The sequence below is a fragment of the Aspergillus oryzae genome, chromosome 1 (genome assembly GCF_000184455.2).
Source record: "Aspergillus oryzae RIB40 DNA, chromosome 1".
NCBI lineage: Eukaryota > Fungi > Ascomycota > Eurotiomycetes > Eurotiales > Aspergillaceae > Aspergillus > Aspergillus oryzae.
This window is the reverse complement of record NC_036435.1, coordinates 2,440,103-2,466,358: the sequence shown is the minus strand read 5'-3', so window position 1 is coordinate 2,466,358 and position 26,256 is coordinate 2,440,103. Positions and strand designations below refer to the sequence as shown.

Here is a 26,256-nt window from a genome sequence, read left to right as displayed (position 1 = left end):
AATGATGGCAATGGATGAGCTGTTTCAATTACAAGGGCAGCATATGCAATTAAATAAATATTACTTCGTAGCTATCGCTAGACGAGGGAGTAGTGGTTCTATCACGCAATCGCAATTTTGCACTTAAGGCTGAAGCTAGTTGAGACTACGCGACGAGCATGCACCGTGAATAGTTATCCAAGGCCAATTAGGACATGTAAACATAGAGCCTAGGATTTTATCGATAGGATGCTGCGGATCGCGGCGAACATCTGCATGGCTGAGAAGCAGGTAATAACCCCACTGTCTGATAAAGCTTTAGTAAGTTAAGGAAACCGAAGCAATCCTTGATTGTATTGGACCAATCATCCAGGACCCATTAGGGGATACATAGTGGACACCATCACGCAAATGGAACAACACTGACGTTATGAAAGGCGAGTCATGTCAACGGAAAGAAGCAGGGATGTCATTAAGCGTTTGATCTGGACTGGTGAGCTAGCAGCAATTGCCGACCGTCATCTGTTTTACCGCAGGAGTCCATGGTAGTAGCAAAGGGAAGCTGGTTTGCTGCCTTGTGGGCAGCGCAAAGGAGAGCCAATTTCACCATCAGATTGGCTTATGGTGGCATATTTCGCCATCACCATTGCAACATTAGGGGGGGGCTCTGATTGGCGGCTCGTGCACTATGGTAGGACAAGCTGCATAACATGTTCAATCTAAAGGATTGGCGTCTCTGATTCTTATTCACATTCACATACTGCGTATGAAATGTAATTTGTCGGGTTGCCTTTTGCGAGGCTCACACGTGCGAAAAGCAAACGGTTGCAAGAGGCACTCATTGTAACCACAATAGATTCCATGCCGAGTGGCTCCTTCAATGACCCTCTCTGTCCAGGGAGATGGCGGAGGCCCACTCTCGTGTGCTTCGTATACTAAATTCCCCAACGGAGGTAGCTAGATTGCAACTTAGGGTTGCGCGAATGGGTCGTGCTAGCACGTCATACTTGGCCCGCAGTTGCAACAACAACGGCCGCGTATCAGTTTAGATAGCGAAAGAATGGACCATATTCTACTTGTCGTCAGTCTTGAGTATTTCAGTTTTCTATCTACCCAACGAAAATGAGACAAAAGTTTGTCGCCTTGATCGGTTCGAATCCAGAACTTACTTAGCATTGGACGAACGGCCGATAAAGCTCTGCGACGCCGAGTCAGCGTACAATGGATAGGCTTTCGCTCCGCAAATCCTGTTCTATCACGCAATCAGATCACTTTGTGATTCACCAGTCAACTACTTAGCATTGGATGTACTTGGCTCGTTGCGGCAGTCATCACCAGTAACCCCGCGCGCCGCGTGAAATTCCTTGCAAGATGTACTCTTGAGCAGGGCGTGATATTGAACATACCCCGCAAATATTGCACAATCATCGGACATCAGACGGATAATCGGATCTGGCCTGGGCGATTAAATGTGATGCGATGGGTATATCTAGGAGTTAGCCCCCTGGCGTTAGATCAAAGCTTGTTAGAACAGAAGACAAATCGAAAAAAAGAAACATCAACTTTCACGCAAATCTACAAAGATGGCTCCATCTATAACCGAGACTGTCTCACTCCGCTCGGCACCAAAGACCTCTCTTAGAACCGATGCTGGTCACAACAAGGAGAATGGGGTAGGATACCGTGAAACATATCAGCATGACAATGAGATCAAAGGAACCGCAAAACAGCCACCGGCATCTTTCCCGAACTATCTCCCCGTCTGGGATAACGAAACAGAGAAGTATAGGACCCTGATATTGCACCATGTTTAGTCGCTCGAGCCCAGCATCTCACCCGCTCGATAGATACCCACCACTTCAACCATTTGAGCACTATGAGCATGGAAAGGATGCCGACCCAGCTTTCCCAGATCTCTTCCCTGAGGGCAAGGGCGAGGTGGAGGAGCTTACCCCGACCATTGGTAGCGAAGTTCACGGTATCCAACTGAGTCAGTTGACCGATAAGGGTAAAGACCAGCTGGCTTTGTACGTCGCCCAAAGGAAAGTTGTCGGTATGTTATAGCATATAAAGACGAATGATTCTTGTCACACTTACTGACGGAGTTTTTCAGCTTTCCGAGACCAGGATTTCGCTCAGCTCCCTATCGAGAAAGCCCTTGAGTTTGGTGGTTATTTCGGTAGACACCACATTCATCAGAGCTCTGGGGCACCTAAGGGCTTCCCCGAGATCCACCTCGTTCACCGTGGAGCAGACGATAGGAGTGGAGCTGAATTCCTGGAAACCCACACCAACTCGCTCACTTGGCACTCTGATGTTACCTTCGAGAAACAGCCTCCTGGGACTACCTTTCTGTACCTGTTGGATGGCCCGACAAGCGGTGGAGATACTCTGTTCTGTAACATGGCCCAGGCTTACAGACGGTTGTCACCCGAGTTCCGCAAGCGATTGCATGGTCTGAAGGCTGTTCACTCTGGTGTCGAGCAGGTTAACAACAGTCTGAACAAGGGTGGTATTGCACGACGCGACCCAATTACCACCGAGCACCCGGTTGTGAGGACACATCCCGTCACTGGGGAGAAAGCTCTCTACGTGAACCCGCAATGTGAGTTCTCGCTTGAAACAGTGTAGCCGATACAGAGTTTCTAACAGCAATTAGTTACCCGATACATCGTTGGATACAAGAAAGAAGAGTCCGACTTCCTTCTCAAATTCTTGTATGATCATATTGCCTTGTCCCAAGACATTCAGACTCGAGTAAGGTGGCGGCCGAATACTGTGGTTGTTTGGGATGTAAGTATATGTACATACGACCATTTTTATGTACGGGGTATTAATTGCTTTCTAGAACCGAGTCGTTGCACACAGTGCCATTTTCGACTGGGAGGATGGTCAAAGGCGTCATCTCGCAAGAATCACGCCACAGGCAGAAAGACCGTATGAAACGCCATTCGAAGGGTAAACGCCTGTGACTTTGCTATGTTTCAGGTCACCGCAGTGGAGATACGAATATGATATCGAGATACATGATATTATATATAGAGACGATCTATGTTGACGAATAAGAACCGATTATTGGCACTCTGATAGGCATTGCCTTCACAGCAGAGACAGTTTCTAGTTAAATTGGAAGCAGTAAGTCTCACAGCCCACGAGCCTGAGCGTTTAGAGAACGTAGAACAGCTTGTCAACTTTTCCAAGGATTGCCGGTCTCGGTTTGTAATCCGTTTAAAATTTCCAGGGCTTAGCTTATGATTGATACTAAACGTGCGCCCTTCATTTTTGAAGTTTGTTGCAACGGTTTACTTCAAAGAAGTGCCCAGGGTGATGGTCTAAGACGGCCAAGGAGATGTCTATTTAGACCGGCATGGTACGCTGCCCGAGGTCTCTTGTGGATTTTCATCGGAAGGACTAGGAGGAATTATCAAGATTGCTGGAGGTGCTAAATGATAACGCAATGACGGCTTTTCGGTGAGTTCAATGTTCGCCAACTCCGCACTCATAGTTCCCACATGTTTAGCAGCCTTCCTAGACTTGGTGGCGCTTGAAATGCGGGAGTGACCGGGATGTTCTACTTCCTTATGTTCTGCAGACACATCCTCCAGGTGTTCCCAGGTGATATCGCTCTTGCCACTTTGGCTGGTTGCTGTCGGAAGTTGTAGTTCGCGGCTGTCAGTCGCCATTTGAGGAGCGAGGATTGGCAAAAGGCCAAGGTTTATATGATTTGATCTGTTGCGCAGTTGACGAGTATCGAGAGGCGCCCATGGGCTGTTGGGGGTAAGACGCGTAATGATCTCTCTTCTAAGAAGATACGTTAGAGGTTATGCCAGTTGAGGAATGAATCGATGGATGAATACTAAAGTGACAATGCCAAGGGAGCAACGGAATGCAGAGTATGAAGCAGAAGAAAGCCAATTCACTCTGGAATGGGAATGTGGTCCGGTGACATCCGCCTGCATTCCCAAAGAGGAAGAAGGCACCTGACGATTTTTTGTCTCCAAACGAAACATACCAACTCACTTCACAACCACCTCTTCTCAAGCATTCTTTGTCCGGTCATGTCGATGCATGATGCCAACTTTCCATTCTCTAAACTCCCTTGCTGATTTTGGTAGCATCATGTTCCTACTCTTCAAGGTTTTTACGATAGCAGACAAGACACTGGATGGCAGTCGAAGTTCCTCCAGGGATAAAGATGAGGCCTTGCCACGATCCGGATGAAGCATCCCATCCACATCGACAACATCCTGGAATAGGATTTTCATGGCCCGCTGCGCAGTTATACTGTGGTCCGAACTAGAATTCGAATATCGCATGTCCGGATTGAAGACCCAGATCTATACGCCAAGGAGTCACAAACAGGTATCTAAAATGAAACAAGACTGAAGGACAAAGAATCGACATACCAGCAGCCCATCCCCTTGCCCACAGTGGAGAACAAATCGTCGAGCGCTTTCTCTCTCAATCAACTCCAACAATTGAGCTGCCACAACCACCTCTAAAGAATGGCATTCCCATTCTGGGTCTTCGCACTCGCCTTCCGAAAACCGCTTGCTTACCGATAAGCTTGTTTTAAATAGTCGCCATCCTTTAGCAACTATGTCCTCAACGCCCACTAGGCTATTACAGTTCTCGCAAAGCAACTCCATCTGTACTTCTGTTGGAGAGGCTGTTGTACTCTTTGTTTCAACCTAATAGAATATGTATATCAGCAATTTGATGCTATGCAAGCTGCAGAATTAGGGAAACATTGTGGCTTGATTATAGAGCGCATATGAATATCAGCAATTAATATATTTGTGAGGTACTACAGTTTGCTGTCTGTTTCTTGACCATCCATTGATGATTCAGGGTAGTCATCCAACCTATTCCCAGATTTCTTTCCCACATGTACCTCGTTATAATCACGTCGATCCCATGACTTTGGGTGAGCAGACAGAATCAACGGAGAAATGCAGCGAGGCGAATCTTGATCCCGAGTCATACACGCTAAAGATCGAATGGCAACCACGGCGAAGTGCGAAATCCATCACGAAGAAGATAACTACACCTGGCTGTGATGCCATTCAAACTCCATAACAGATGTCTGACCATATTAGGAACCAAGAAGCAGTAGTTGTAGGGCAGTTGTATCGAAGACCAGAGCATGGTTATGAAATGGCCTCCTTCTTTTTTGCCCATGTCATGCATTGGGGTAGGGTTGGAGTATAAGACCTAGGGATAGAGTGCAAAAGTACAACAAACAACAATCCCAGTTAAAAATCACCCGGAAGAGGTATTCATGCTTACCTGTTTCAAGCCTCTACAGTCGGAGTCCGTGAGCAGAAAAGTCGCGACGTCCACAAGAACAGTCCCTGCAGTTGCGACAACCTGATTCGCAGCACCGTAACCCTTAACTGTAGCATTCTGGTCTTCAGCTGTAGCACCATTAACATGCTCGTGACCATGATCATGACCCTCATGAGGATCCGGCTTGTGACAGTGCCAGAAATCCATCATCTCAGCCCAATTCCCACTAGGCAAATCCTTCCACATCCACCCCTGCATATCCTTCTCTTCAGCACAGGAGCCACGCGACACATGCGAATCGAGAAGAATATTCTTACAATGGCGACAACAAAGCCTAGTACAGGAGGTCATGTCGATCGCGGTCCACGGCACAAAGCTATCCATATGTTCTTCTCTCGAGAGCAACGAATTATCTTCGTCATCGATCTGCATTCTAAACGAGTATTCCTGCTGACCAAGCCCGCGGTCCCGCGGATCCTTAGCTCGCTGTCCAGCCACGCTCAAGGCCAGCCGAGACGCTTCATTAACACGAGCTGGTAATTTGATCGTGTCTGTGGCATCTTCGTGTGGCGATGGGAGAGATACTGTTATGGCACGACGCGAATCGGATAGACAGATTTCTGGTCGAACATTTTGCGATCGCATCGCCTCCGGAAGTGATACGTAGAGAGTAATGTGGCGGATGTTAGGAAGAAGTTCGGCGTGTAGACAGAGCGCAGCAGGCTCGTTTTCTTGGTGCACTGCGGACATTATATGGAAATATATGCGAATGTATGGTCTGATTGAACTGCTAGCTGCCTTTATTAGTATGGTCTTTGTTTAAATCTATTTATGCACGTAAGCTGTAGCAAACGACTGTGGTTAAGAATATTGAGAGATTATGGTCAAATTGCTCGAAGATTACTCCAAACAAGCTCTAAACACGTATCACGTGTTATTGTCCATGACGTTAATGCCTCAGGCACATATGTAGAATCTATGGAGTACTTGATAATAATGTCAACACCATAGAATGTAGTGATTTGTATGAAGCTTATGATAAATATTATCTAATGGATGGAACAGAAATTTAAATCTGAAACTCAATGTGATATCAACGATGGTTCCAACCCCAACCCAATTCTTTTGCAGATGTTGTTTGTCACAAATTGATCAGAAAAGAAGCAAAAACCGGACGTTTCCAATGTCCAAAAGCATGCTTATCGTACATTACGTCGCCAGTCACTATGCCAATAGAGTCAATTTCAGCGAAGACGACTAAAGCAAAATTGCCATTTCATCAAACAAATCCTCCCCAACCATTGAACTCCTCACCGAACTTGACAGCTGCTTTTAAGTAGTACTGTTCCGGGTCTCCCCATGTTGCAGCAGCTTCCTTACACGCGCGAATTGCCTTGACATAGTGCGCGTCTGTCGAATGTTCACCCTTGACGGCCTTCTGCGCCGTCCATTTCCAGTCTCTTCCCTTCAATTCGTAGTCCTCAATCTGTTCGAGTTTTATTTCCGGTCTTAGTTGCGCAATGTATACGACCAGAGTGAGAAGCCACCACTGCCTGACGAGCGCGTATTGAAACCGTGTTGGGATAAGTGGTAGGAGAATACGGACGGCATGGCTGGTTGTCAACGTGTGGACGAGGAAAAAGTCATACTTGTCCGATGTTTGAGATTGAGTGGCGGCTAAAAGAGCCACGGCGAGCTCCTGGCTTTCGCGAAATTGTTTCACGGGATCCTCAATCTTCCACGCATTCCAATGATTGAGGAGTGCGGCTTCATGGTGACGTAGAATCGTGTCCATGTTGTTGTCACCTGGGGTTCCGAAGAGGCCGTTGAACTGTTTGTCGGCTCGTACCTTGCTCAGAATCTCGAGTAGGGATGTGGAAGAGTAGAGAGACTCTGCCTGTGAATAAGAAGGATCGTCTATATACTTATGCATTTTCCCGTAACACGTAGCTGCAAGAGCTAGGGCTTCCATGGCGACTTCACGGCTGGACATCTCGAATGCATAGGCGAGGTGGATTAAGGGGTGACCAACTAAACCATGTCAGCTTTATTGAACTGTCAATAGTATAGCTGGGATCATCGTACGGTCATCAACAAGGGAATTGAATAACGGCTCCTTCCCAGAGAATAGATAATCTGCGAGGACTTGCTTCCAATCATATCCGTGACGGACAAGTTCGTCCTCAAAAAAGTCCACAAATGCTCTTTGATATCTAAAATGGCATTAGATAGGTCTGTCTGTTAAAAGGGTAGCTCATGTGTAAGCCCAAAGATGCAGTAAGAATACATACTCTCGATAGCCCAAGTAGTCTCTCCAGTCATAGGTACTGATTTCACCTGGGGAATCAACCCAGGGGTCTAAAAGCTTAGACTCGGCCTCGTAGATACGGTTTAGGTCATCGACATCTGCTCCTTGCAGGAAGGAAGAGCTCAGAATCTACGTAGAGTCAAATCTGCTTTTGATTTGAAAGATATAATAGAGTATGGCTTACATGAGGCGCATGGTTATGGAACTTCCGTTCGTTGTACAGTATGGAGTAGTTGGCATGGTTCAGCTTCAGCAAATGTTTTAAAGCCCGAGCCGGTTTCTCTTGTGCTGTATCAATCTCTTGAATCTTGACTGACGGGATATCGATGAAAGTTCGATCGCGCCATGGCAAGAAGCTCTTTAAGGAAGGCAACGAGATAGATAGCATGGCTATAACAGTGGAGTGAGTAGTATGGCTCCTGTGTAGAGCTTCTCAAGTTGGGTTCAACTTTTAACGGTGTCCGGTGCCCTGAGGCCTTTTTAGATTGTTCAAGCGGTATTACAATATATTATACTAAAATGAATCGCGCCGAATGCTGTCGTTCTGGTGATCCCAGCAAAATGTGGGGAAAGAAAGTTGTTGGGACGAATTGGATGAGGCCTTGGTGGCCTGAGGGCCTTAGGTGACTCTGTCTGACGTCACCCGTTCCTGTAAACCAAATTCCAATTGAAGATACATTTGAGTTCTATATTCTGTCGTGTAGGGTCATAATAAGCTAAGTACTAGTATATCGAGGCTTCTTAGTCGTTGTAATCTCATTTCCCATCGCTTTTCCCATGGGTTTCAGTGGTCCCAGTGTGCGTGGGCACTTCCTCAATTACGCCTGCAAGGATATCCACATCAGCCCGTGGACCAGTGAAGTTCTTGCGGCCATCAACAACCCATTGGAATGTCGAGATGACAAGAATGATTCCAAAAGCAGCGACACAGTAGTCTAGTAGCACGTATTCTGTCAGCAGACCCTTCGACAATGAACTCAGATACAATTGGAGACACTCACTCATACTGCTACCGGTCGCAGGAAGCACTGGAGGGAAGAGGAATAGCACAGTCGTGAGACTGATGTAGGCAAGAGAAATCTATAATTGGTGTTAGCTAATGGTCCTGCCCTAATGATTCTGGCCGGGCGTACTATGTTGGCGATCCAGCCTAAAGTATTCGGGAGAACAAATGAGCGTTCAGGGAGCATAGTGCGACCACGTATGCAGTTCACTGCAATCGGAATACCGTATGCGATATCAAGCATCACTACTGATGATGAGATAATTGCGTTGAACGCACTGCTCTGGTTAGTAATCATGTAGTGCTATAGTGCGTTAATGATGGGGAAGCTTACCTCGAAGACCCAAGGAAAATAAGCCCGAAGACCGTGATAACAGCAAACGTCAGGTACAGCGCGTTCAAGGGAACATTGAGCTTTGGATGAACCCTAGAAAAGAAGGGGGAAGCAGGAAGACCGCCATCTCTGCCCATGGCCATCAGTTTTGCTTTACAAGAGGTATTACTCAGAGACCATCATATTTACCTTGCAAAAGCGTAGATCATACGGCTACTGGTGGTCATGATACTCGTGGCTGCGAAAAGAATGCAAACCAGAGGGAACCTAGGGTTTATCAGTTAGTTATGTACCTGGCACTGATAGCCAGAAAAGGGACAACGTACATCAGAAGACAGATTGACCCAGCATTGTTCCCCGTTGCATCCTTGAAGATCTGCAGAAGACATCCTGCAGCAGAGTCGATGACTTTGTAGATGTCACCGGCAACAAAGAGGAGCACAATCAAAAAGATTGAACCCGTCACCGTACCGATACACACGCACCCTATCATAACCTTGGGGCCCACGACAGATGGATTGGGGATTTCTGTAACAGATCAATTAGTAACGCGGCTTTCCGTACGTTGTGTATATATTGCATACCTTCGATCATATGGGCAACCCCATCCTATACATTGATCAGTAACTGTATATAGAACTGAGCAGATGACGATGACTCACAAATCCTGTAAGACCGAGTCCACCTTGGAGAAGCTACGTATGAGTTAGAAATGCAATTCGTCAGTGAATTCAATGTGCACAACGTACTCCAAGTAGCCAAGCAACACCATCCGGCCCTACGGTCAATTAGTCTCGGTCCAAATTCTAAGCAGGGAGAGATAGAATCCACATACATCCTGTTTCATTGATAAATTTTCCAAACACAAACCTGATTTGGTCAGTACGCTTGACAGGGAACCGGGAATATGAATGTGAGCCTTACTCGCCCGAGTTGTAATTGGGTGACGAGCATGCAAGAAGCGTTATCGAGACGATTGCAAATCCGGATAAGGACCAAATGACTTGAGTTTGATTCAGCACTTCTGTCCACTATGGAAAGACATAGGAATACAGGTCGAACTTACAAGCACCCTTAGTGAAGTACGGAAGACCATTGTTCATTACGGCGTTGATGATAAATGCAGCGATATTATAACCAGTATAAATCAAAAATTGATGCCAACGTTGGGCTTCAAAAGTCTAGTGGTAATAATCAGCAAGGTCATCCTAGTGTAGTATGGGGTTCTTACCGGATTCATCAACGAGATTATGCCCAGAATCAACTCACTACCCAACAATCCACCGGTGGCGGTCAATGCAAGCTGGACTAATTAGTCCTGATTGTTCCTAATATTTATCATGACAACTTACCCAGCCAGAAACGTTGGCCCAGCCAGTGATCCATGAAAGTATGGGCATCCATCGTTCCCAAGAAACTTATGACGTTCAGCATACTGTATATAAGGGGTGACTATAATGGCGTTGAACACTTACTAACTATTAGGCCAAAATGTTAGTCACGACTCAAATCGAATTTTTTCAAAAAGATGACTAGCAAAAGCTTACCTGCAACCCAATGGTATTGTCCACCAGCCCTGCATTCACAGTCAGACGAGACAAAAGACGAAATGTATGACCGGGTTGTACTCACGTGGGATAGGCGGACAAGAACTCTGCAAGCGAACTTGCTATACAGAGGTTACATACACCTGCAGTAACTAAGCCTGTAGAGAACTAAGTGAGTAGGGTGCTGTATATAGTATTTTTTAAAAAAAAAATAAAGAGATGGAAGAGAAGCACGACAGCATAAAGGATGGTCATCTTACCCCAAACCACGCTTACACAGCCTCCAGACGGCAGGCTAAGAGATAAGCTCGCCGATAGAGCGGTCCAAGACTGCAGCCGGAATTAAAGTTAATTACTTTCCAAGGTCTCGTGGCTTGGTGTGCCTTTTCCCAACGTCCTCCTGCAGCATCACCCAATGGCGGAGGGGTCTTTGCGTTCAGTCACATACATTTAGAATAGCAAAGGCCAGTCCTAACATAGACCTGAGTTAGGTACGCAAGAGAGTCAGTCTCGATTCGATCAAATAAGATGCGTAGAGACACTGGAACATACAAAAGTGAGAAATTTCGCTTCAATTCGGCCTTATGGCCCATGGCTGCCAACTGGGCATCATCGTCCCCCCGAATGTCTTTCATGGCGGACGTATCGGCCATTGCAAAGATAGTTGATCCCGAACAATGTTGAAATCGAGAAGACAATTGATCAAAGACCTAACCAGAAAAACCAGAATGGGAGGAAATACTATCAAAGGGGATCAACTCAGTTGGACTAGGAATTGGAGGGTACTGATCGCGCGAAGGGGAAGAGATGAAGGTGGAAAAGAGGATAGAACAACACGCCACAGACACAACCCTTCACAATGAGACACACTCATCCCTTTTCCTCCACCGGCGTCTGTCATTCTCGGGGGAGATAACCCAACATTTCCCCAAACTCGGCCATCAAGCGTTCTGGGAAAACCGGGTCCACCGCGGATTGCGGGGGATAGTGGCGACAGGACCGCGGTTACCTAAGGTGCAATGGGTCAATCTCACCGTAGATAGCGACATACTCCGGAGTAGCTCCGATAAGAAAAGCGTGTAGAAGTCCATGGATGGGGCAGATCAGAGGCATATTTTGTCACGCCGCGCCATGATTCGTCGTCATCGCCGAGTGCCAGGCGCCGAAGGCCAGTGAGAACAAGTCAATTGGTGGATCAGCAGTGATTAAGGTATAGGATATGGAACCCAAGCTTCGGTCCAGAGGAACCGCAGCCTTCCGTTGGCTATTCTTGGTCTGGTGCAGCCGATGGGGCAGCGATGGTGCGGGAGCTTGTCTTATTGTAATATCGAAATATAATGGAAAGATAGATAACTATGAACAGGACGAGAGATACGGACGTTATCGAGAGGGCTGAGTCATTTAATTCAGCCGTTGATAAGGCCGTGTGGAGTTCATCAATATGTACGTCTGATAATTGAATACATAAATCCCCGACTGTGCCTCAGGCCCCGATTATCACGGGACAGGCAAAGAATCTTCCCGAGCATCATAGCCAGTCATCATCAAATGTAAAATTATATACACATTTCCAAGGCCTTGATCCATACCTATACACAACTAGTACCAACCCCAATCATATTTCCAACAAGGTCAATGCGCCTGAGCATCAACACCTGTTTACTTCGAACTATCACCATCGGCCTGAACAAGATGGTCGGTCCGAACGATGTAGTCCTCATCGCCATTGGTAGCGCCATCTTCCTCACTAACATCATCGTAGTGGGAAATACTTTTGTCGGCCCTTGAGCCCGAAGTGGGACCATCAAAAGAAGAATCGGAATCGTTACTAGGAGCAGCGACGGTCTTATTCTTCGACTTCGCTCCGGCGCCAGCGGGGCTCTTGCCTTTCCCTTTACTGCTAGTCGAGTGACTACTCACGCTCCGCATGGGTTGCTGTCCATTTTTCCCCTTTCCTTTGCCGCTACCTATAGGGAGGTGGTCACCATTCGTGACAGGCCCACCCATACTACCATTCAGTTGGTCTCCCAGCTCGAGTGCTTCAAGAGCATCTGCGATAGTTCGAGGTGGCTGCGCCCCAGAACTGCTGCCTGAATCTTGTTTCTTATCAACAGACTCGAATGTCTGTCGGATACGTTCGAAATGCTCCAGCTCTTTGGCACTGCATGTCGTTAGTCTTCATTTGTTTCGCAAAACCTATAGCAACACATCAATAAAACATACCTAACACTGGGAACGAGTTCGTTCTGTGCCTGAATGAAGTCCTCCTCCGCAACCGTAACCGTTACATCTTCCGGTGTGGCAAGGTGATCAAAGAAGTAAGCAGTGCTGACCGGTTCCCCTGGCAGCTGTTTGATCTTCTCATCCACCGCTGTTGCCTTCCGGGTGATAGCCTTTAGCATAGCATCGGAACACAGGGCATACAAGTCGGCACCTGTGTACGTAAGAGGCAGCTGATCCGCAACCCTGCGCAGTGATACCTCAGGTGCAAGAGCAAACTTTCTTGTAAGCGCTTCTAGAATTGTGGCTTGTTTCTCGTGTGTGTCAGACACTCCAAGGTAGAGCATCTTGTCGAAACGACCGGGACGTAGGAGTGCCGTGTCCAACAAATCCGGACGGTTTGTAGCGCCAATTACAAAGACACCACCGCTGTTTTCCTCACCACCATTCATACCATCTAGTTCGGCAAGAAGCTGACTGACGATACGGTCCATTACACCACCGCTATCTCCTTGGTTTCCACGCTTCGGGGCGACCGAGTCCAGTTCATCAAAAAACACAACACACGGGCGAGCATCCCGAGCGCGTTGAAACACGCGCCTAACGTTTGCTTCGGATTCACCGATATACATATTAAGTAATTCAGGTCCCTTGACAGAGAAGAAGTTCAAAGAGAACTCTGTGGCAATCGCCTTGGCAAGTAAAGTCTTTCCAGTACCTGGCGGTCCATAGAATAAGATACCACTGCGTTTCTTCATGCCTTTGGCGAAAAGTTCAGGTCGCTCTAAGGGCAGCTGGATGGTTTCAATGAGAGCATCCTTGACGTTTGTCAAACCACCCACATCGTCCCAGCTAACGTTCGGGATTTTTGGCGCGCCGATTGAATCAGCAAAATTCTTCCTCGCGGCATCAACTGCCGCGTCAAAGTCGGCCTTGGTAACACCTCGGGCTGCATCACCCCCGGAAACAAGAACGTCCCTGGTGCTAACTTTTGACTCCGAGTTTTCGCTTGCGGCTTCGGCTAACTTCTCCAGACGTGCAGCTCTCACAGAAGAAGCACGTTCAACAACGTCAACCAGATCTCCTGCAACTAAAGCAGCAGTTTTAAGCGCCACTGAGCCTAGATCTACATCAGGGGAGACCTTGATGCCTCGTTCAGAAACAGCATTGTGGAGGATGCCTTCACGCTCTTTTTCCTCTGGTGCCATCATCTCAAACTCATGAGTAAACAAGCTGCGAATGCCCTCCGGGATTTGTTCGACATCTGTTGTCGTAGCCACTATGACCCTTGCATCAGCCACGATCTCATTCATAGCGGAAATGATCCTGTCCGCCGTTAAGACCTCAATGTGCTTAATCAGAAGGGCTGTGCAGTTGGCTCCACAATGGAATGCGCGGTCCGCTCTAGCCTTCAGATATGCCTCGGTTTTCACGTCGCCACCGTTCGCTCCGCCTTCGGTTAATATATCGTAGGAGTCGATGGTGAAGGTATGGAGACCAATATCTGCGCATGCTCGTGTTGCAAGCGTAGCCTTTCCTATGTGCCTTTGCTGGGATCTCAGTAGAATTACGACGGGTTTCATACCGAGCTGGATGGCGCGAGGGCTTGTAGCTACCGACATCAAGTCTCGGATGCGCTCTTGGAGAGGCGGTACATACGACTGCGGCGATTCAGTTACCAAACCATGAGGGGTTTGAACGTCGCCAGCAGCCTTTGGCACGGCCTTCACCCCAAGCCAGTATTCCCAGCCATTGTTCAGAGTTCCCGGGACTCTGCTCACATCGCTCCCAGCCTGTACCATTCTAGTGGTCGCCGAATCAATGATAGCAACACCTCCCCACTGGTCTTCTCTCGCTTCGTCTGGCTCATCCGACAAGCTAGGAAGCACTTGTCCAACGCGAAACCAGGCGACACCAACCTTTTTCGATCCAGCGCGATCAGAATCTACCACCTGACCTAACCGGGTCGTAAGATCATCATCCGGAGCTGCCCCGTCGCTGGCAGCAGGTCCCGCGAACACAGCTCTACCGAGACCTTCATCAACGCTGATTCCCACGAGGTCTCCGCTTTTAAGAAGGCGCCGTTTGGACTCAAAATATTGTTTGAGCCCGGCAAACAAGGCTGGTTGGAGAGCGCGATCCATGGAAAGTGGGGTAGATACTTTGAGCAACGTCACTTCCTTTGCCAATGGTGGATTTCTGGCCGAGCTTGCCTTCATATGGTTCAGAAGGCCGGGTTTCGTACTCCCATTGCCTCCAAGGAATGTCATCGGTGATATGCGAAGATATTTCGGGTTTTCCAGGTTGTTCAGGAGGAGAGGAGGAACAAAGACTGAGGGTGTCAAACGCAGCGGAGGGCGTTGGGAGATGCTTGAGCGTCTCTCCCCAGACTGGCTGATTGAGTACCGGGGTTTGGCAGATGGCAGGCCGGGCAAACCATAGATTTTGACCGCACGCCAATCACCAGCATCTTCATTCTGTTCATTGAAGCTCCCCAGTTTTATGGAGGCGAATATATTGGATTGCGGCTCTTCTGTGGCCTCGAGCCTCACCCAATCCCCAGAAAAGCAGCCTATCTTCGCAAGTGTATTGATATCTACAAATATGAACGACTCAGAGTCGTCTTCTTCCCGCGGCCTGGGGTGCAAGAGTTCATTGGGTATGCCACGGAGTAAACCCTCCGCCTTAAAGACCTTACCACCGCCAACTCGTCCGAGACGCATAGTTGACGAAGTAAAGTTTGAGGCTACGGATCCTGGAGTATGGATGCCGTCCGTCCGTCGGCCGCCTGCACGTGGAGTTGCAGTCATCGCAGACATGACACCGGATTGAGGCAGTTCAGGGGCAGAAAGAGAAATCATATCATCCAAAGAATCATCCGATGTGTCGCTCATGTTCCCTCCAGAGCCTTCTGTCTCCGACTCATCAGCGGTAGAGGTACTGTCCACCTCTGTGTTGCTCTCTGTAGCCTTTTCTTCAGCAGCCGAGTAAAATTGCTCGTTGGAAGTATCATCAGCCTCATCTTCGGCTACCTGCTTGAGTAAGCCTGAGCCTGACCTCAAACTTCGTTGGGTCCGAGGGCCATGCGGCCGGGCTTGGACCAGGACGATTTTGGTCGTCGGCATTAGCAGACCTTGGGAAACGGGTTCACAGAACGAGATTTGCGCCGGGGGTGGTGGCGCATATGTTATGGGGTGTGGTGGTAAGGGAAGTGGTAGCACATCGCCAGTATGCACCACTTGTTGCGCTCCCAGAGCATCGCGTACCGCTGCGGTAAGCCTTTCTTCAGCCTCGGCCGCAGCCTTCTTCGAATACCTTTTGGTGTCCAGTCCCTTCCCAGCTTTCGCCCAAAGTCCGTTGGGTCCATGTAGGCTGTTAGTGAACCCACCAGCAAACTTATTCTGAATATCATCATGGTTCCGGAGCAGGTTTCGCTCCACTGTGACATAGATCGTATCTAGGCGCAAAGGAACAACATCCAGAACCCTTATCTCGACAGATCGCTGGGATTGGAGTGAATGCCGTGTGGGATCGAGCTTGCTCAGGGCCTGCATGAATGGCTGCAATGAATCTGCAGAGTCGGGGAAGGCAATGGTCGAGTGAGGAAGCGGAGATCCGTGAGGGCGGCTTTTAGGCTGTGGCCGAACGGGAATGATGGTCCAGGCAAGATCCTCGACCGAGCTATAACCCGGAACGTATGGTGAGATAGCGACATGGCGGACTTCGCTACCTTCCTTCCCTTCGTCTACAACCCGGCGCAAGGGGGGAAAGTCAGATAAGTTACCTAGACAGCTCAATCTTACTTACCGGTGGAGGACAATTGAAAGAAGTCGTTCGCCAGATCATCGGACAGGACACCAACATTTCCACGCAGCTGATGGTCCAAGTTAAACCGCGCGGAGATAGGAGCTCTGTTGCGCAGACGCCTCCGACCGACGTTTCGCCTCCGTCGTCTCGTCTGGTCAGGATGCAAGTCACGGCGCTCGAGATCCATGTTGGGGAGCGTCGAGTGTCCAGTCAATTACCGTCGGCCGGCGGGTAGATGTTGTGTTTGAAGCAAGAGAATATTGACTGGGGCAAACAAGTAAGTCAAATCAACCTGTCATAGCCATCAGCCAGTTATCCTCGGCAAGAATCGCATTAACAAACGTCCTAGGAGTGGTATAATTCACCGATAAACTCCAAGCAAGTGATCTTGGAGAAAGTCCGGGGGAACCGGTTGCCGGGCTCTCGGCACCGCCCGCACTTTCTGCCCATTTCCGAAGCCGAGGTTCAATACCACTTGCTTCACGAGATTTGATTACTAGTCTCTATTAGGTAGTACTATCCATACTCCAGGCTGGCACTAGGTATAGGTAAGGTGGCTCGTATCTCGGCTCTCAATGAATTTGAGGATACCTCATATGCGAAAAGGCACTGTAATTAGTACATCGGGTAGCACAGCTCATACTGGACAGTTGTCTTTCTGTGTAGGGCAAAAGGATATTGCTCACCACATCGCGCAAAAGAGATAGGCACTCCGTTTGGTAATATATAAACAACCCACGTGATTCCGTAGTGATTCATAGACCATCAAACTTGAACCTGAAGAGAAATTGCCCAAGAAGAACCAATTCTACTATTACTCAGCTATATGCAGTTAGGTGTTATTCTTCAGAAAGAATACAGGGCATCTATTCATGGGTTCTCCCTTCCACGTGGTATCTCAGCGACATGGCGTCCTAAGGTAAAGGTGTATAAGCTTATCAATGAAAGGGGTTTTAGATAGCTAGAATGATATTTTCGTCAATTGGGCAATGACTATGGGGCTGTCTTCAACGTACACATCGTTCAAACTACTCAATCTGAACAGAGGATGTATTGAAACTCAAGGAATCCCAGAATGATATCCCGAGATCCATTGATTTTGGCCATGAGTCAGAGTCCGACTGGGGCATTCTGATCTGTCGTGACGGATAGGAACCTAGGGCTTTTCTCTACTGTGAGCCCTGGGACACCATAGAAGAGACGTGGGACGGAAAGCTCAATCTACAGTTCCAATCACTACACCCATAGGTTGACTCGACGACGCGCATATCAGTCGCTCCTTATTTAAAATGAAGACACCTCAGAATCTATATGACGAGCGTATCTTCCATGTGAATGAGCCTAGATTCTCCATGATAAACACCCAGTCATCATTTCAAATGCCCACCGACCGTGTATGCGTCATGAAAGCAGGGTTAGATGTGAAGATGACGAGGTGCAAGGCAGTGTTATAGGAATCAGACCCTGGATAGAAGTGAGCGGCACGGCTAATGTATCCTAAGACACACCTGCTCGAACATGATGCTCTTAAACAGAACGGATGCGCCGTGTGAGGACCGGAAGGCTTATCAATCAGAAAGCACCATATGTTCAGCTGAGACCGTACATGGTGGTCCCAGAGTCACTATGGCCTTCCCTCTGGAAGCTTTGTCGCAGAGCTTTTCATCAACACAGACGGATGCGAAAGGGAGGGCCTTAGATGCAGTTTCTTTCTGTGCACGAAGCTTAGGGTTCCTTAAGTGATGTGTCAATCAATAGATACAGATGAACAAAGTCAGAGCCGTACTTCAGAAGCAGTCGTATGTTGTCATAGAGAGCGAATATTATGACGATCCCACTTGGGCTCAGAAGTTCTTCGCTTGAGAATCTTGCAGTGCCTTCCAGGCTGTCGAATTCCGAAGTTCTAGCCAGGGTTTCATTTACCTAGGTAAATGGCAGCTGCGTCATACCTACACCCCGCAATGGCTTGAGAATTGTTGTTGCCAGAGAACTAAGCATTCAGAAAATGGAATCTTGCTACCTAAGGTGGGATTTGCCGAGACCAGTCGTGATCACCGACTTACGCAAGACACGGGGGTATCAAGGCATCCATATTTCTGCCCTCACCCACAAGCATCCAATATCTATGGTACAGATCGTAAACGGTCATCATATTATACCTCAGGCAGCAATTAAAGAGTGTAAAATGCTGGAATACAATCAATCTAACTAGTAGCGGAATAGTCCGTAGATGTGTGAGTGAGTGAGTGAGAGGCTGTAGGTGCATACTCCGTATGTCCCGAGGGATTAATCCGAAAATTAGGTATTTACAAAGAACCTCTTGTCGAACATCCCTCCAGAAAAGGACAGATCATCAACTTATTGGTGGATGAGGGCTCTTATCGCTCTCGGTTTGTTTGGCCTTAGGAGAATATTTACTTTAGCCCGACAAGGTTAAGCGGAGCCTGTCAGAACTTCCCACGAAGTAAATCCCGCAAAAAAGAAGGGGGAAAGGAAAAGAAGAGAATAAATAAATAAAATAAGATAAAATAAAATAAATAAAAGAATAGAATAATTTTTTTTTTTTTTTAAAAAAAAAAAAAGAAAATAAAAAGAGAATCTGGCAACAAGCCAGCAGTCACCGACACTTGGACTCTGCCTGAGTCACATAATTGGCTGTCGTTTGATTTCCAGCGGTCGGAGACATGACCAGGAAGAAACCAGTGCAGCGGCTTATCGTCATGAGGCTCATGAGTACTCCGTATGTACATAGATTGAGGTGAAGGTTGTGACTACGAGGCCAATGCTCACTGGCCCAAGATGAGAAAGCTATCAGTAAGGTTAGGAGGACCTAGAACATAGGTGGATGAGAATGAACCCTAGTAGGAATGTCGTGTACTCCGTACATGAAGGTTCTTTGACCCTACGAGCGACATACCAATTCCAGACAAGGCCCTTGGCAAAAGCGAGCCAATACAATTGCTTACTTCAAGCTCCCGTTGGCAGTGTTCATTACCACCCTTACTAGTAACATCATATGACGAGGATGATGATGATGATGGCAGTGATGCGCCGGTGGAACTCTAAAATATTTTGACTCAAAGCGTTCGCAGTCCTGAGGTTCCCATCCTGTAACACCACATGGAGGATACCCCAAGTGTGTTAAAATATAATCAATAAAAAGAAATATATTGAAAAAAAAAAGAGAGAGAGAGAGAGAGAGAGAGAGAGAGAGAGAGATAGAGAGAAAGACTCCTGACTAAAGTTCATGATTTTTTTTCTCGCAATACGTAGTTCAAGGAGGATCTTCTCGTTGAGATTCGAGTTCCGCGGGGACCAGAAAAGGAAAAGGGTTCAAATTCAGGAGTCTAGCCGTATTGGTGGCTATTTTCGGAACGGCTCTTCCGTGAGGGAGAAAAAACAATCTGGGGGCCAAGTGGGATGGATACTTGAAAACTCAAACAGCCTTCTATTGGCATCCACCGGGAAAAAGTGGGACTTCAAGGACGCGGAGAAAGAGAGATAACGGTCCCGATCCATTTCTTAATTGAAGAATGAGAATGGATAACTGAGACGGGAGAGAAAAATCCAGGCTTAAGTCATTGGAGATTGCGTCCTTACGGGTACTGCTGGTGTAATTGTAATTGGGGAGTAGCCGCTGAACGATGGGCTTACGGCCGAAGATCCCTGGCCAGTGGGGTGGTAAGGCCACGAGTATCCAATGATAGTAATCAGGACCCACACGGACCTTTCCAATTGTGGCTTAGATCCCCTCGTCTATCAGGCAGACATCCAAGACGACTCAGCCTCCATCGTTGTCTTTCATCTTCCAGACATATCATCGAATGTCCATCTCCATCGTCTCCTTCGAAGTTCCATATCTACAAGGCTTCAATCCTCCGACCTCCTGCCTTTTGTTCAAATTTTGACCCTCTCTTAAGGCACTACTATACACAATCAGCTAAGGGCGCTGTCAGACGGTTTCCGCTCTACGGGGCGCCTATCCCCCTTTTGTAATTCTCGAATTTGAATGACCGGTTATCGCTCTATACCCACTACTTCACTTTGGCGTCATAACAATACCAAGAAGAGTAAGAACCCCTCCTCAACCACGACTACCTTTTTATATCTTCTTTTTCTATTGCGCCTTTTCGTACTGTGCTACGGGTGGTAATCTATAGAATGACTACTTATCAATGGACCACTAGACATTTAAATATCGACAACTATTGTTTTGAGCGTCTCTTCGACCATGTCTTCCGCTCAGCCTGTCGACGAATCAGACCGGCGTCATCCTCGACGTCGAGTACTTAATCGTCCTCCGCCCTCGCTCTCGAGTGACTCGTCACCACCCCATCTACTCCCGTCGAATCTGCGCTTGATTAAAGGAGAAACTTTCCACTCTTCCAACCGACCCAGATCCGACCGTGATCCCATCCTAGATTTAAAACTGTTACCACGCCGCTCTCCAACGTGTCCTAAAGCCCTGGAAGCTATAGCTGCCGGCCAGCGGCGTATGGCCCATATTCTTAACCGCTTCGATCTCGACTCTCTTTCAACGCGCGACTCATTGGAATCCCAAGACGAACTCCCTGTTCCTCGAGGCATTTTGAGGACACATGTTAAATCCAGTGCTTCTAAGGAGGATTCTACCAAGCAATCTGAACCTACTCCACAGGAGCCCAAGGAGTCACACAAGAAGATTCGAAGAGTGAATCACCACACATCCGACAGCGGCCTAGGCAGTTCTATTGGCAGCGCCGAAACCATGTCATCTACTAAGGGCAACGGTAAGTACTGGGTGACAAGTCATTCTTTGTCCGTTGCGGGCTAACTCCCTGACAGTGACAGCTGGCCAAGTGTGCCAAGCTAGCGTTGGACACAAACTGTCTGCTACTGCCCGCGTTGAGATACAGGGCCGTATTCTTTTCCCCCTGCTTATGAAGGATAAGTTTCAGCTATTCCATCCTCTTGTCCGATGCGCCCATCAGCAAATCGAAAAACAGCAGCTCAAATGTTTGCGTGATGTTGAAAAGACCCTTCTCTTTTCCACTCCTGTAAGTTGCCCGCCATAGTAACCCGTTGAGCATCGCTTATATCGTTTCTAGGACGTGAAAGCGCCCACTGCAGCCTGGTACTCCTTCTGCCGATTCACGATTCACTGCCTTCACGAGACTTCTGGTTATCTTCGGGGCAGAGATTTGACCTTGCCCAACGATGTGCCATATTCGAACAACTACTTCCTCGACCTTATTACGCAGATCAACCGCTTCGCCAGGATTCGAGACGCAACCCGGTCCCGACAGGAATCTGCAACCAACGGCGAAAAGGCCGCTAAGTCCCTGTATGTTCATGTCCTTGGTTTCTGGAAGATGATGGCTGATTTCAATAATAGTGAACCCCGACTTACTCTTGAGGGTGGAATGTCCGAGACTGGACGGCCTGCTGAGTTGGTCATGCACAAGGATGGCAAGTCCATCTCCCTACAGACGGGAAAGCCATACGACGAGCACGCCATCCCAACCTTCAAGCGCACCCTGAGTGTTGAAACGGTTGACGAGGGAGTTGAACGGTCCATGGCCCGTCGCAAGAAGAATGCTCCCCCGATGGATATCAACCAGAAGTGCCAGTTCTGCGACAAAGTCTTGAAGCGACCATGTGATCTTACGTAAGTGCCACACTCTCCTCTCATCCAAAATGTACATGCCATGTTAATAAAAAGTAAAAGTAAACACGAGAAGACCCACTCGCGTCCTTACAAGTGCCCTGAAAGGGGATGCAAGTATTTCGAACTGGGCTTTCCGACCGAGAAGGAGACGGAGCGTCATTACAATGACAAGCACTGCAAGAACCCCCGGCTATTCAGATGCCATCAGCCTGGCTGCACCTACGCATCTAAGAGGGAGAGCAATTGCAAGCAGCACATGGAGAAGACGCACGGTTGGGTGTATGAACGGACGAAGAACAACGGCAAGAATAAACCTGTCAAGCAAGGGTCCGCTCAGCCTACCCCCCAAAGCAGCGGTATTCCATCTCCTGCTGCCTCCCACCCGACAGGTGATTTCTCTACACCCACGACGGGCCCCACTGTTTCCCCCAGTGAACCTCCTATCGCCTTCCCTGAAACAATACCGTTCTCATTCGCCGACCCTCCCGTTCCGACCCAGACCGAGGACTTTCAATTATTTTCAAACAGCCCCACTTCGCTTGGTGGTTCTCCCTACCATAACATGAGTGATGCCCAGGGGTTTCCACCTGGCGCAAACTTCGACCTGAACCAGCCCCAAGTGCCCGGTATTGGAAGTCCTGCCTCCGGATCGAGCGAGTTTCTCACACCACCCTCTGGAAGCACTCACTCCCCCTACGATCCTATCAATCCATTCCCCGACAGCTCGATGTTCTCATTTGAGCCGTACATGCAGCCTAAGACCGAGGAGAGCTTGTTGTTCGTGAGCGGCGGATTTGGCGATGTGCCTAGTATGTTCGAGCAGAATCCCATGGATTTTCTGACCGACCCGATGTACAACTCAAACTTTATGGGCTATGAGACTGTCCAGCCGCAGCTTGAGGCCAATCCAAATGCGCAGTTTGGACTGGATGGTTGGGATGATTTCATGTGCAAACCCGACCAATCTTCCATGTAATGTGAAGGACCAGGACTATAGTCCCGTTATTGATGCAATGCTGTCTTATGGTATAAAACCTTCATTTTTGTTTTTAAAAATATGTGCAATACGCATGGTGTTTGGATAGGGGCCTCGTGTATTAACGGCTTTACGGCGGACTAACGGTGTTCGAATCAGCAAGAACTTGGTATCATTGGCTTTGGAAGTTTTCATCACTATTCTTCAACAAACACATTCAAATCAGATCAACATCTCATTTCTGTTAGCATTCTTTTGTACCATCGACATCGAAAGTCGCATGTCACTATTTTAAGGACACAATCACTATCTTCAGAGCCTCTCTAATGTTTGGACGATAAATTGCTAGACATCTACACTCTTGCTCTTGGTTAGGAATTGCATACCATCCTCTAAGATCATACTTTATCCTTCCCTTGTAGTCCATAGTCAGTGTAGTCAGTTCTGTGTTTGACCGGGAGACACAGTATCGACGGAGTTGTACACATGAAGGCAAGTAAGAGTGTCGATTTCATATTGTCGCTGTCTCTGCATGTTTAATGACCCCCTCGGTGGAGTGTTGCACAATGCGTGTCTCCTGTGGCCCGTGGACTACCTTCAGTTATTTATCCATGACTTGCTATCTGCTTACCACTTGCTCCCAGACAAATCCGATATCTTCACACTGAAGTTTTTTTTTTTTTTTTTTTGGCCTTGATGACACCCAAGTCTACCGTTAAGATATTGGACGACGCAGTTCGCTTTCAAGATCGAGACACATGACAATGAACACATGCACCGTCACAGTTTAAGGTCATAACCCAAATGGGCAATCTCGGACTGTGGAAGTAAAGACCCATCTGTGAGAGAAATTAATACATGACCAGAACAAATCATTCAATTACACCATACTATATCCATCGTTCTTCGAGTAGCGGAAACAGGCATAGAAAATCAAGCAGTAAAGGGCTGACCACCACCGTCTGACTACTGCAGGTGATCCTGCTCAGGCATTCAGCTCAGAGAGCGCACAAACCTTCAACCTGTTCAAGAAGATCATATTCATATGTCCCTAAGAAACTTGGACCATTCCTATACAACGTCAAATACAGTAAACTTCATGCTTCATAATATTTTATGTTACAAGATTGGAAGTCATCTACCGAAATCTCTCGTAGAATCCCGCCTCCTCCATTCGCTCCTTGACCCTCTGGATTGTTTTCTCGTCGTATAGGTCTTCTGGTTTCTTTCCACCCAGGAGAACTTCCTTCTCGTGTCGGGCGCTCTCCTCCTTGGTCATACACACAAGGTCCTTCAGCTCAAACGGTAGGAATTTCTGTCCTTGCTTCTCCCACTCAGGGTCAGGCACGAAGCCGCGAGCGGGCCGCTCCCATGGAACGAGGATGAGTCGGCCAGGAAGGCCGGTGATAGCACTCTTTCCTCGCCAGATGTCGTCCACAAGGAAAACGACGTCGCCCTTGGTAATTGGAAGACGAAGGCCAATGACATGTTGACCAACTTCAACTCTAGCCAACCGTTCCATGAAACCCTGGGTAGCCGTCTGGACCGAGTCATAAATTTTATCCTTGCCTTTTCTGGCAATGCTGTAGTCTCTCGGGTAACCTGCAATATCACAGATAACATGGTTTGCCACGGTGTATCCAAAAACCGCAGGCATGGTTCCAAGAACCGGTAGAATTCGCGCACGGAAGTCTGGCAGAACGCTGAGCTCGCCAACTTGGCCCTTATTGAATTCTTCCTCTGCAAGTGGCAAGAGACTAGCCTTGCCTGGGCCGGGCTTCTCTGTCGAGAATACGACCGGGATACCAGTGCTTACTCCGAGGATCTTAAGACGTCGACGAGTGCTGCGCGAGAGAGGGTCGTCCGTGCTTGTCGAGATATCGCCCACTGTTACGCACGTAGGATCGGACTTGCATCCTGCACCCATCGAAGAAATTACGGGAATTGAGTGTGAATGACAGTAGTGTAGCAGCTCGACCTTGGAGGTGATGTTATCGATACAGTCCAGCACGTAGTCTGGCTTTCGCCCTTTGTCGCTATCGTCCATCGACCACGGAGCAAGTAAACCATCGGCAACAGATCCGCTGAAGAGTTCGTTTCGGCAGTCGAACTTAGTCCATGGTGTAATTTGTTCCAACCGTTTGCGGATGCAGTGCACCTTCGGCGTCCCGACATCAGCAAGCGTCGCGAGAGCATGTCGGTTTAGAGAGGATAATGTGACTTGGTCGAAATCAATCAATCGTATCTTAGAAGCACCCGACCGGGAAAGGGAGGCTGCAGCATGCGACCCGACACCTCCACATCCCACAACTATTATAAAAGATGAACGAAGCTTCTCTAGACCCTCGTCGGTGAGGAAGACACGATTACGGGCAAGTTGTTCAAGGATAAGCTCTAAGCAAAATCGACAGTTAGCTAACAAGTCGAGATGACGTCCACAAGATATATGTATTTACCGTCGTCGTAGTCCCCCATCTGCGCTCTGCGCGCAAGCGCCGCACTGCGCTCATCTTCCTTGCTCAATTGTTGTACAGGGTCTGCGCCACCGAATTTGGTAAGCTACGGCAGAGTTAGCAATAAAGAGTATACCATATAGTGGGCAAGATAAATACCTTCGCGGCGATATGTTTCTCATCGATATTCGGAATAGATGCTTTCAATTCCTTGACGGCTTCTTTCCTTTTGAGCGCTTGATACCCAAAGATAGCTCCTGCAACAGCAGCCCCCGAGAGCACAGCTGTAGCGGCAAGCTGTGTCTGTTGGGAGCCAGCGTGCCGCTGTATCCAAGAAGACATTTCAATAACCTATCTCTTATACCCTTCTCTTCCGGGTATTATGTGATTTCTAAATTGAGCGCGGATGACAAGCGTCAATGAACAGTTCAAACGACCTAGTAATTCGTCAGGCCACTGCGCATAAGTTTTAAGAATGACTATTTCTGGGGGAGATTCTTTTAGGAATCAAGAAGTACCTACCATTGCGATTCCAAGATAGAAGTGTCTATGCCTCATACGTAATGCCATAGAATTTCTCGGAGTCTCGTCGGCGGTCATCATACGGTCACGTGCGACCGTGCCATTAGTTCTAGACAAAAACAACTCTTCTCCCTTCCCTCCTTCAGCAAGTTGGTTATCTAAGTCTGGCCG

At 48.0% G+C, this 26,256-nt stretch overlaps 7 protein-coding genes across 7 annotated transcripts; 3 read left to right on the top strand and 4 right to left on the bottom strand.

Moving 5' to 3' along the window:
* Nucleotides 1-1,562: 1,562 nt before the first annotated feature.
* On the top strand, nt 1,563-2,922 carry AO090005001496 (TauD/TfdA dioxygenase family protein; the record flags this gene model as incomplete). Its single annotated transcript, XM_023237239.1, has 4 exons — nt 1,563-1,762; nt 1,827-2,032; nt 2,093-2,584; nt 2,639-2,922. 4 exons carry the CDS (start codon nt 1,563-1,565, stop codon nt 2,920-2,922), a joined length of 1,182 nt encoding a protein of 393 aa, XP_023089394.1.
* Nucleotides 2,923-5,241: 2,319 nt separating this feature from the next.
* Nucleotides 5,242-6,018, bottom strand: AO090005001497 (HECT-type E3 ubiquitin transferase; the record flags this gene model as incomplete). Its single annotated transcript, XM_001818364.3, has 1 exon — nt 5,242-6,018. The coding sequence occupies one exon, from the start codon at nt 6,016-6,018 to the stop codon at nt 5,242-5,244; it is 777 nt and encodes a 258-aa protein (XP_001818416.3).
* A 529-nt stretch (nt 6,019-6,547) lies between these two features.
* On the bottom strand, nt 6,548-9,302 carry AO090005001498 (questin oxidase family protein; the record flags this gene model as incomplete). Its single annotated transcript, XM_023237231.1, has 4 exons — nt 6,548-7,299; nt 7,354-7,481; nt 7,560-7,705; nt 9,240-9,302. The coding sequence occupies 4 exons, from the start codon at nt 9,300-9,302 to the stop codon at nt 6,548-6,550; spliced, it is 1,089 nt and encodes a 362-aa protein (XP_023089395.1).
* A 2,817-nt stretch (nt 9,303-12,119) lies between these two features.
* pex6 (AAA family ATPase peroxin 6) lies at nt 12,120-16,674 on the bottom strand (the record flags this gene model as incomplete). Its single annotated transcript, XM_001818366.1, has 3 exons — nt 12,120-12,621; nt 12,684-16,425; nt 16,488-16,674. 3 exons carry the CDS (start codon nt 16,672-16,674, stop codon nt 12,120-12,122), a joined length of 4,431 nt encoding a protein of 1,476 aa, XP_001818418.1.
* Nucleotides 16,675-17,866: 1,192 nt separating this feature from the next.
* Nucleotides 17,867-19,497, top strand: AO090005001501 (uncharacterized protein; the record flags this gene model as incomplete). The annotated part of the gene is made up of 5 exons (XM_023237214.1): nt 17,867-17,901; nt 18,362-18,512; nt 18,790-18,877; nt 19,082-19,227; nt 19,495-19,497. 5 exons carry the CDS (start codon nt 17,867-17,869, stop codon nt 19,495-19,497), a joined length of 423 nt encoding a protein of 140 aa, XP_023089396.1.
* A 1,221-nt stretch (nt 19,498-20,718) lies between these two features.
* ace1 (putative C2H2 transcription factor (Ace1)) lies at nt 20,719-23,110 on the top strand (the record flags this gene model as incomplete). The annotated part of the gene is made up of 4 exons (XM_023237210.1): nt 20,719-21,256; nt 21,312-21,523; nt 21,575-22,134; nt 22,195-23,110. The coding sequence occupies 4 exons, from the start codon at nt 20,719-20,721 to the stop codon at nt 23,108-23,110; spliced, it is 2,226 nt and encodes a 741-aa protein (XP_023089397.1).
* A 1,138-nt stretch (nt 23,111-24,248) lies between these two features.
* AO090005001503 (tRNA threonylcarbamoyladenosine dehydratase) lies at nt 24,249-25,905 on the bottom strand (the record flags this gene model as incomplete). The annotated part of the gene is made up of 3 exons (XM_001818369.3): nt 24,249-25,504; nt 25,567-25,669; nt 25,723-25,905. The coding sequence occupies 3 exons, from the start codon at nt 25,903-25,905 to the stop codon at nt 24,249-24,251; spliced, it is 1,542 nt and encodes a 513-aa protein (XP_001818421.1).
* Nucleotides 25,906-26,256: the final 351 nt, after the last annotated feature.